Source organism: Perca flavescens, unplaced genomic scaffold (assembly GCF_004354835.1).
Source record: "Perca flavescens isolate YP-PL-M2 unplaced genomic scaffold, PFLA_1.0 EPR50_1.1_unplaced_scaf_4, whole genome shotgun sequence".
NCBI lineage: Eukaryota > Metazoa > Chordata > Actinopteri > Perciformes > Percidae > Perca > Perca flavescens.
In genome coordinates, this window is record NW_021166691.1 from 341307 (window position 1) to 352238 (window position 10932).

The 10932-nt window shown below is 39.0% G+C and overlaps 1 protein-coding gene across 1 annotated transcript in view; it reads left to right on the forward strand.

Annotated features, from left to right (window-relative positions):
* Positions 1–390: 390 nt before the first annotated feature.
* LOC114551722 (protein NLRC3-like) overlaps positions 391–10932 on the forward strand; it is a 13434-nt gene continuing 2892 nt past the window's right edge. The window contains exons 1-2 of the mRNA XM_028572687.1: positions 391–467; positions 9725–9841. Of these exons, the coding sequence (XP_028428488.1) occupies positions 391–467; positions 9725–9841 (194 nt within the window). The remainder of the gene's footprint in view (positions 468–9724; positions 9842–10932) is intronic.

Below are 10932 nucleotides of genomic sequence, written 5' to 3' on the forward strand. Positions count from 1 at the left end.
CATTTTGTAATAATCTCCTCAAAACCTTGCTCTTGTTGAGTTTTAAAAAGTTAAAAAAATGCTGATCTTTGATGTCAATGTACTTTTATGTTGTGATGTATTCACAATGTACGCTGCAGCTGAGGCAGAAAAATTGCTTCCCAAAAATATATCCAGTTATTGTTATGAACTAATGAATGAACTTTGTATAAAATAATTCAGAATGATTGAACAGATTCCTCGTGAACATTGTAAACTTGTTCCACTTCCAGTCCTTTTTAAAGATAGAAGCTGTGATCATCAAATTGTAGAAATGCCGGTGTCAAATTCTGTTTTGAATTCTCTCTTTTCACATTAAAAGCATAAAGTTACTGTGAGATTGTTTGTGGTCTTTCTTTTTAACTTTTACACATGATAAAATGTCTCGGTGTCCCAGAGGTCTTCCAGGTCCAGCTGCAGCGTGAGAAACCCTCCAATCAGAGCAGTCAGTACGTAAGTCTTTCACTTTTTCATCTTCATATTGTGTTGAGTTCAGGGAGCAGAGAGACTGTCTGTTTTCTCTCCACGTTAGTTATCTGCTCAGCCAGCTGCTGGAACTTCACACTGTGCTATTAGTACTTTTATTGCAGTAACATGTCATCAATGTGCTATTAGTACTTTTACTGCAGTAACATGTCACCAATGTGTGTGTGTGTGTGTGTGTGTGTGTGTGTGTGTTGAAGACTTCACTGTTGGTATCAGTGAGGAAAGAAGACAGAGGGGGGATGGATTTCATATTTTAGGAAACATGTTCAGCTTGTGTAATGAGTAGTCAGTGTTTACAGTCATTAAATCTTTCAGTCAGTAACGGAGCATCAACAGCAGTCCAAATGTACTTTTATTGTGAAAATCTGCTCCTGTTGCAGCCCTTCCTGTCTGCTTCCTGACAGGTGGAGCTGGGACTCGTTCCAGGGAACAGCTCACCTGTGTCAGAGATTTTTCTCCAGGTGGAGAGTGACCCTCTTCTTCATCAACTCTTCTTCATCGACTGTTTGAAGAAACTGTAAGTTGCTGTTTAATACTTTAACAACATGTTAGTCTTTGGTCTCTTCAGGGTTAGTTTCTGGCTCTGTAATGTTAAATATAATGTTTCTACTTCACTTCTTATTTCCTGAGAAAGTGTGGATGATTCTTGTGTTGAAGATAAATCTCCATGTTGGTGATTTACTGGAATCAAACAGCTGATCTTTATTTCCTTTCTCCAGCTGTCAGAAATCAAACGGGTGTCTCCATCAGAGTAAAGTGAGACACAACACAACTCTAATGTTGCTGCTAAAACGTTCAATGTTCGGCTTTATTGACATTATAAGACAGAATTGTCCGATGAAATGCAATCATCATTTACAGCTGGCTCTGATGAAGTTAAGTTACCGACCGGGCTGCCTCTGTGGACTCTGGGCTAAAATATCAGAAAAAAGTCAAAAATGGTCACAAAATATATTCCATAAAGGCGACTAAAACTCTGAAAAAAGCAACAAAAACATGGTTTGCTTGAAGTTTAGTGTCTCAAATTCCACTATGGCCACGCCAAGACCCGCCCTACGAAGCAGCTCGATTGGTTGGGGTTAGCATTTGACCTCGAGTGGTTAAGGTTAGGATAGGTGATTGGTCAGGGGATAGGACCTGTACAAATGGGGTTACTTACAGAAAAATTGGGACACTTAACTGCACGTATACTCAAAAACATAAAAAAGTAGCACAAACGTCAAAAATTGTCCAAAGACATTCCAAAAAAAGGCAACTAAAACTCTGAAAAAATCAACAAAAACATAGAAAAAAGCAGCAATAAGGACTGAAAACGTGACAAAAACCTTAAGAAAGGAACAAAAACTTGTAAAATGCCCCCCATAAATCCTGCCTATGTGTACATAGTTATTGGGATCCTGATGTGTGAACATATATAATATATGATAGAAGAAATAGTGAGTTAATGTGTGCTGTATGAGAGTGAATCCTTGGTGTTATTTAGAGATAATTTAGAGAAGATGGAGGTCAGCTGGTCCAACGTGTGTCTGAGAGAATGTTCCAGAACCAGCAGCCAGCTGACTGCTGGTTCTTTAGTTCTTCTTTCAGGAGAAGCATCTTTTAAATGTGTCCTCCTGGAGTCTGTCTGCTCTCTCTGTTGATCAGACACCATGACAGCACACAGCAGCACTGCTGCAGCTTGGATTCAACCATTTAGTCCTTCACTTCATCTCAGAGGAACACATGACACTCTCACACCTCCATTACGTCACCATGACACTCTCACACCTCCATTACATCACCATGACACTCTCACACCTCCATTACATCACCATTACACTCTCACACCTCAATTACATCACCATGACACTCTCACACCTCCATTACATCACCATTACACTCTCACACCTCAATTACATCACCATGACACTCTCACACCTCCATTACATCACTATTACACTCTCACACCTCCATTACATCACCATGACACTCTCACACCTCCATTACATCACCATTACATCCATTACATCACTATTACACTCTCACACCTCCATTACATCACCATTACACCTCCATTACATCACTATTACACTCTCACCCTCCATTACATCACCATTACACTCTCACACCTCCATTACATCACCATTACACTCTCCATCACCATACACTCTCACACCTCCATTACATCACCATTACACTCTCACATCTCCATTACATCACCATTCTTCACATGGATCCATTAGAGGAGCAATACATCACATCAAAGGCCAGAAAATCATTCATAAAAACATTTCATATCTTTCAGATTTACTGTCCTAATGCAAAAATAATTAATTAAAATAATATAAATATATATAATAAAAACAATTAAAATAAAAGAATATGGTATTACCAACTAAATAAATAAAATTTAACAAAATGTAATTCATAAAGTGTGGTGAGTGTGTAAGATAAAAACTTAGAAATGAACCTAATAAAATCTGTAAACATGTTTTAATGTGTGAATATGTTTGGTGGAGCTCTGCTTGTAGTTCCTGATGATGTCACCAGAGGGCTCCATGACATCACCACCAGCTTAAAGATGAAGACAAACTGGGGACTTTGGGTTAGTTTGATGCTGCCTGTGTATTACTAGATTTGGTAGACTCCAGATAAACTCTTTCTAAAACACTAAAACACAGAGTTTATCTGGAGTCAGTTCATTTAAACTACAAGGTATCAGATTCCATAAAGTCTTTGAGTCTTTAAATCTCCATCTGTAGAGTAACTAGTCTGTAGAGTAACTAGTCTGTAGAGTAACTAATCTGTAGAGTAACTAATCTGTAGAGTAACTAATCTGTAGAGTAACTAGTCTGTAGAGTAAGTAGTTTGTAGAGTAACTAGTCTGTAGAGTAACTAGTCTGTAGAGTAACTAGTCTGTAGAGTAACTAATCTGTAGAGTAACTCATCTGTAGAGTAACTAATCTGTAGAGTAAATAGTCTGTAGAGTAACTAGTCTGTAGCGTAACTAGTCTGTAGAGTAACTAATCTGTAGAGTAACTAGTCTGTAGAGTAAATAATCTGTAGAGTAAATCATCTGTAGAGTAACTAGTCTGTAGAGTAACTAGTCTGTAGAGTAACTAATCTGTAGAGTAACTAGTCTGTAGAGTAACTAGTAACTAGAACTGTCAGATAAATGTAGTGCAGTCAAAGTAGAAAGTAACACAATATGGAAATACTAAAAGTACAACAAACTTTGAAATGTTCCTTAGTGCAGTACTTGATTACATGTACTTAGTTACTTTACACCACTGCTGATGTTGGACAAGTTAGTTTTTATTGTCAATGTTTCATTCTTGTATTTAGGATGAAAAATCAATAAATAATTTACCAGTTTATGAGGTCCATGGAGGTCAGAGTGCTGCAGTAAACCCTCCTTTTATAAGATGATATAAATCTTTATTGATCCCCAGAGAACAAACTCAGGTGTTGTAGCAGCACAAAGACAGAGGGAGGTACAGCATGAATGTTTCTAGAGTTTATAATGACTCATAAAGTACTGTAACTTGATCTCTGTAGACATATTTAGATAAGGGAGATTAAAGTTCAGAGTCCATCTCTCCAGTTAGTTCACTTTGTCCCGTGTTGAGACGCAGATGTTTCTCCATGTTCAACTTTTGGTAAGTGAGACTTTTCAGTGTTTTTTTTTTCACTCTCAGCTGATCTCTGATCTCATGTTAGTTTTCTCAAACTGTTAAAGGAAGACATTCAGGTGTTTGTGTGTGAAGAGCTGCAGTTAGTGTTGAGAAGAGTTCAGCTCTGTGCTAACAGTTAGCCACCAGGTCCTGCTAGTAGCACAATAACTTGACTTCATTTCTAATGTGCATTAAAACTAATCCCACCATAAAAAAACAGTTCAGCATTGAAAACATTACTTAGGAGGTCACGTGACCCGGATCAAGATGGCTGCTTGAGATTTCTCACCAGCTCCAGGTTAAAACAAAGTAGTAACTTTCTCTCCAAGCAAACTTGAAAATACCACTCAGGAATCTGTTGTAGAGACGCCTACCAAGCAGAAGGACGAAGACCTCTCTATTTCTTCATGGACTGGACCTCACACTAGTAGAAGGAAAGTGAATCAACAGACACGTGTAACTAGTGCTAGCGAGGACCACCGTGATGAAGCTAGGGCCTCAGTGCTGACTGCCTCCACAACTATGGAGCAGACTTTAGCTGAAATAAAGTCTTTTTACGATTCTCCCAAAGAGAGGCTGTACTCAGGGCTGACTTAACGAAGCGTGTGATATTTTCCATCATGGTTCTCGGCTACGCTTTTACCCTGATTTATCTGTGTGTGTGTGTGTGTGTGTGTGTGTGTGTGACATTCAATTCTATTTTATTATAGTATCAAATCATAACAAGAGTTAACCTCTTGATAACCTCTAAAACACAGAGTTTATCTGGAGTCAGTTCATTTAAACTACAAGGTATCAGATTCCATAAAGTCTTTGTTGAGTCTTTAAATCTCCATCTGTAGAGTAACTAGTCTGTAGAGTAACTAATCTGTAGAGTAACTAATCTGTAGAGGAACTAGTCTGTAGAGTAACTAGTCTATAGAGTAACTAATCTGTAGAGGAACTAGTCTGTAGAGTAACTAATCTGTAGAGTAACTAGTCTGTAGAGTAACTAGTCTGTAGAGTAACTAGTCTGTAGAGTAACTAATCTGTAGAGTAACTAGTCTGTAGAGTAACTAGTCTATAGAGTAACTAGTCTGTAGAGTAACTAGTCTGTAGAGTAACTAGTAACTAGAACTGTCAGATAAATGTGGTGCAGTCAAAGTAGAAAGTAACACTATGGAAATACTAAAAGTACAACAAACTTTGAAATGTTCCTTAGTGCAGTACTTGATTAAATGTACTTAGTTACTTTACACCACTGCTGATGTTGGACCTGTTAGTTTTTATTGTCAATGTTTCGTTCTTGTATTTAGGATGAAAAATCAATAAATAATTTACCAGTTTATGAGGTCCATGGAGGTCAAAGTGCTGCAGTAAACCCTCCTTTTATAAGATGATATAAATCTTTATTGATCCCCAGAGAACAAACTCAGGTGTTGTAGCAGCACAAAGACAGAGGGAGGTACAGCATGAATGTTTCTAGTGTTTATAATGACTCATAAAGTACTGTAACTTGATCTCTGTAGACATATTTAGATAAGGGAGATTAAAGTTCAGAGTCAATCTCTCCAGTTAGTTCACTTTGTCCCGTGTTGAGACGTAGATGTTTCTCCTTGTTCAACTTTTGGTAAGTGAGACTTTTCAGTGTTGAGTGACTCTCAGCTGATCTCTGATCTCATGTTAGTTTTCTCAAACTGTTAAAGGAAGACATTCAGGTGTTTGTGTGTGAAGAGCTGCAGTTAGTGTTGAGAAGAGTTCAGCTCTGTGCTAACAGTTAGCCACCAGGTCCTGCTAGTAGCACAATAACTTGTGTTGATTTGATTCTCAGTCATTTCTAATGTGCAGTAGAACTAATACCAATACTAATAACACCATGTAAAAACATGTCAGCACTGAAAACATTGCTTAGATAAAAGTACACAAGTATTATCAGATAAATGTATTTAAAGTACACAGGGCAGTAAAATGTCCCCTTTGGGTGTGGTACTATAATCTGGATACTTACTGATGCCTTCAGGTGTAAGCTGCATAAACTGTTTTATATGAAGCTGAAATTATTCTTTTCATTATTGATCAATCTGCTGATTATTTTCTTGGTTAATCAATGAATGAATCTGTCTGTTGAAAGACAGGAATGTGAGAAATGGCCGTCACAAAGTGGTGTCTTCAGTCAAAACTTCAAAGCCCAACAGATTCTCAGTCCTATCTGGTAAAATACAGACGCTTGGTCAGGTGTCGTTGTTATTGTCACATAACGTGCTTTATCTAAACACGTTTGGTCGGGACTATTGGCATCCCTTTTGGTCAAGTTTTGTTAAGGAAAAGGTCGTGGGTGGGCTTATGGTTTCATGACACGGGAAAAACATGACGGTTGGGTTTAGGAAAAGAAGAAAGCAACTTTAGGAAACGTGCCATGCAGGACCACCGTGATGAAGCTAGGGCCTCAGTGCTGACTGCCTCCACAACTATGGAGCAGACTAAAATAGTCTTTCTACAAGTGTGTGTGTGTGTGTGTGTGTCTGTGTGTCTGTGTGTGTGTGTGTGTGTGTGTGTGTGTGTGTGTGTGTCTGTGTCTATATGTGTGTGTGTAATGTGAGACAACACAACTAATGTTTCTGCTTAAAGTTTCAAGGTCCGGCTTTATTGTCATTATAAGACAGAATTGTCCAATGAAATGCAATCGTTGTGTACAGCTGGATGAAGTTAAGTTACCAACCGGGCTGCCTCTGTGGACTTTGGGCTAAAATATCAGAGAAAAAGTCAAAAATTGTCAAACAATATTCCTAAAAGGTGAATAAAACTCTGAAAAAAGCAACAAAAACAACATATTTATCACTTAATTATGTTTATATGGTAAAAGTTGAACTATTTACTTTTACACAAGAAAAAATACAACAACAGTGCAAAAATCCTCTTCCAAAACATGCTACAGAGAGCCAGAGAGAGAAGGTGAGAATGATAAAGGACATTGTTGTATGAATTATCAAAACATAAATGACTACATTTAGGCTCATACAAACATCCTTATTTATTTGAAGGAGAACACAAAACTCAGGAGGAAGGTAACACTTAAACATGTAAATATATATAAAATATAATGCAGTAAGAAGGCTTTTACATCAGGGACCTGAGCCCAGATCTGCTCTCTTTTAATTAAAGACATTCTTAGTCGACTACCACTGAAACCATTTGATGGACTAATGGAGAGTTGATTTAATGGACAGGTCTGTAAAACAGAGTTTCTCCTCAAAGACTCATTTTAAAGCTCCACTTTAAATCCTGTTTTTACATTCGATACACAGGACAGAAAGGTGAGGTTGATTCTCATAATGGAGTCTTGTCTCTATTAGAGGACAGAAAGATGACATTAGTCCTGGAGTCTTGTCTCTATTAGAGGACAGAAAGATGACATTAGTCCTGGAGTCTTGTCTCTATTAGAGGACAGAAAGATGACATTAGTCCTGGAGTCTTGTCTCCATTAGAGAACAGAAAGATGACATTAGTCCTGGAGTCTTGTCTCTATTAGAGGACAGAAAGATGACATTAGTCCTGGATTCTTGTCTCCATTAGAGGACAGAAAGATGACATTAGTCCTGGGAGTCTTGTCTCCATTAGAGGACAGAAAGATGACATTAGTCCTGGAGTCTTGTCTCCATTAGAGGACAGAAAGATGACATTAGTCCTGGAGTCTTGTCTCCATTAGAGGACAGAAAGATGACATTAGTCCTGGAGTCTTGTCTCTGTTACAGGACAGAAGGATGACATTAGTCCTGGAGTCTTGTCTCCATTAGAGGACAGAGAGATGACATTAGTCCTGGAGTCTTGTCTCCATCAGAGGACAGACAGATGACATTAGTCCTGGAGTCTTGTCTCTATTAGAGGACAGAAAGATGACATTAGTCCTGAAGTCTTGTCCTCTATTAGAGGACAGAAAGATGACATTAGTCCTGGAGTCTTGTCTCCATTAGAGGACAGAAAGATGACATTAGTCCTGGAGTCTTGTCTCTATTAGAGGACAGAAAGATGACATTAGTCCTGGATTCTTGTCTCCATTAGAGAACAGAAAGATGACATTAGTCCTGGAGTCTTGTCTCCATTAGAGGACAGAAAGATGACATTAGTCCTGGAGTCTTGTCTCCATTAGAGGACAGAAAGATGACATTAGTCCTGGAGTCTTGTCTCTAATAGAGGACAGAAAGATGACATTAGAGGACAGAAAGATGACATTAGTCCTGGAGTCTTGTCTCTTGTTACAGGACAGAAGGATGACATTAGTCCTGGAGTCTTGTCTCCATTAGAGGACAGAAAGATGACATTAGTCCTGGAGTCTTGTCTCCATTAGAGGACAGAAAGATGACATTAGTCCTGGAGTCTTTCTCCATTAGAGGACAGAAAGATGACCCTGTTCTCCCAGAAAGGACAGAATGAATTACCTGAGCAGGAATGACAGAGCAGGATGAGCAGAAATCATTCAGTGAAGAGATTCAGACTTTATTTTCTGCTTGATAGCTTCTAGTTTCTCCAGCAGCTTCTGGTTCTGGAGATTAAAAAGTGGTCTTCCTCTCTTTCTACCAGGACCCATCAGAGACCAGACCCTGCTGAACCTGAACCTGAACCCTAGCTGTGTGTCCATGAAGAGTCACCGGTCCATGGAGACACCACTACTTTAAAAAACAAGGCAATCTGTTAGGGAGATTAGAATGGAGAAAAGTGTGAGGGAGCGAGTTGGTGAAATGGAGAGGATAATTGAAAAGGAGAGAGAAGACTGAGGTGAGTTGTTGTGAAACCTCCAACAAACTAGAAGTAGTGTTGTCTCATTGGGTGTGGGGTCTTCTTGTAGAGGGTCTCTGTGTTTCCAGCCCACTGTAGCCTGTCGTCCAGGTGCACTCTGGGATATCTATGGACCTGTTTTCACCTGGTATTAAAATCTGATCTGAGTGATCTCTCTGTTCCCCGCTGGTACCTGGAAAAGGTGGCCACGGGTATACAATGACCTTATTATTAGTTTCATAAAACGTCCCCAAATTAACCAGTATGTAGATACTACTACACTACACTGTACTATTACTACAATCATTCCTGCCCTTATGTCTCCTTTAGTTATTTATTAGCCTCTCATTGGCAGATCTCCACAGCTCTGAGTGAATTAGGGAGCTGATTGGTCAAAGCAGCGGCTGTGAAATGGTTTAATTTACTTTATGAAGTCAGCAACATTACAAAACATTTGAAAGAACCAACTCCTCCTGAAGAACAGGGGCATCTTATTAAAGTAATCTTATCTTATAAAGGATATTTTTATTGATTTTAATCAACGTGTTTCTGTCAGAAAGTAAGTCATTATTAAAAAGTAAGTTATTAGCATTCAGTTGTTAATAATGATTTATATAGCCTGTTGTATTATTATATTTGGTATAAGTATCAGTTATGATCAGTAGTATTCAATGCTGCTTCCTCTTTTTCTTTAGACTATCTGCTGATGGAAGGTAAGAATTAAAAACTGACAAACATTACTAATATTAGAAATATAAAACAGTTGTCTGAGTTATTAGATTATTTCGTTATACAAATGTATCTGTTTTTTTCAGGATCCAGCAGCAGAGACCAGAGTCTCCTGAACCTGGACCCAGCTTTGTGTCCTTCAAGAGCGACTGGTCAAAGGATGATGTGATTGATTTTAAACAAAGTCATCCATCTGACAGAAAGTAAGTTATCAGGACCATATAATGAGATTCATAGATGTAGTATTTTAGAAGTATTGCACATATGCATCATTTTCGTCAGACACTAGATTGTATTAAGTTGCTGTGAGTTGTAAAATAACCTCTTATTATTATTTGGTATTTAGGCCTTTATTAGTGACAGCTTAGACATAAAAAGGGAGGAGGGGGGTATGACATACAGGAAAGTGTTGCAGGTCAGAATCAAACCCACGACCTCCACATCGAGAACTGAGCCTCTATATATGGATGGCTCTACCACTAGACCACCCAGGCACCCATATATTCACCATTTCTGAACACACAGCAGAGCATAACTTCATCTGGGAGCTGACCGGGCAAAGAGAGCAGTCTTCCTCACTCAGACCAGTCTGCTGCTCCAGGAGTCCTTTAGGCCAACCATGGTGTAGCCAGAGTATGTGAGCGGAGCGGAGCGAGTCTTAGACAGAGCGTAGAGCGGCATTTTTAAAAGGACGGAGCGCCGCTCTGTTTCCCGCTCACACCACGAGTCTGAGCATGCTCAGTCAAGCCTGACCCAGAATCCATCTGTCTTGCACTGTCATCAACAGACTATTTTCATTCAAAACTCGGCTCAATAATGGAGTTCAAAAAGTACTTCAAAACAGAAAACGAGAAATCATACAGGTGTACTATTAAAAAAACTGCGGTCCAAGAAAACGAATGTGGAGACATCGTTTCAGTAAGTAAAGATTCCTTTTGGAATCTAAAAAGGCATTTTTTAAAATTATTTACATGGACTATGAACCGCTGAGTAAAGGAGAACGCGAAGGGATGCAACACTTCGCCAGCGCAGCTCAACCCCCATGCTACAACACCGTACGGGACACGCTCATGCACATGCTCGGGAAGAGATGGAAGCCAAACTGCGAGACCTACCGCAAAATGGTGATGGGCTCGTTCTGTCGGTGGACATTTGGAACTGAAACTGAAAACATTTCTATTTGAAAAATGTTGATGTTGCTCATTAGTTCTTTAGGAGGTAAGGCTGTGGTCTAAGCTAAAAGTGATATACATGTAGATTTTTTTCCTTTTTTGGAGCGAGCGGGGGGCGATTT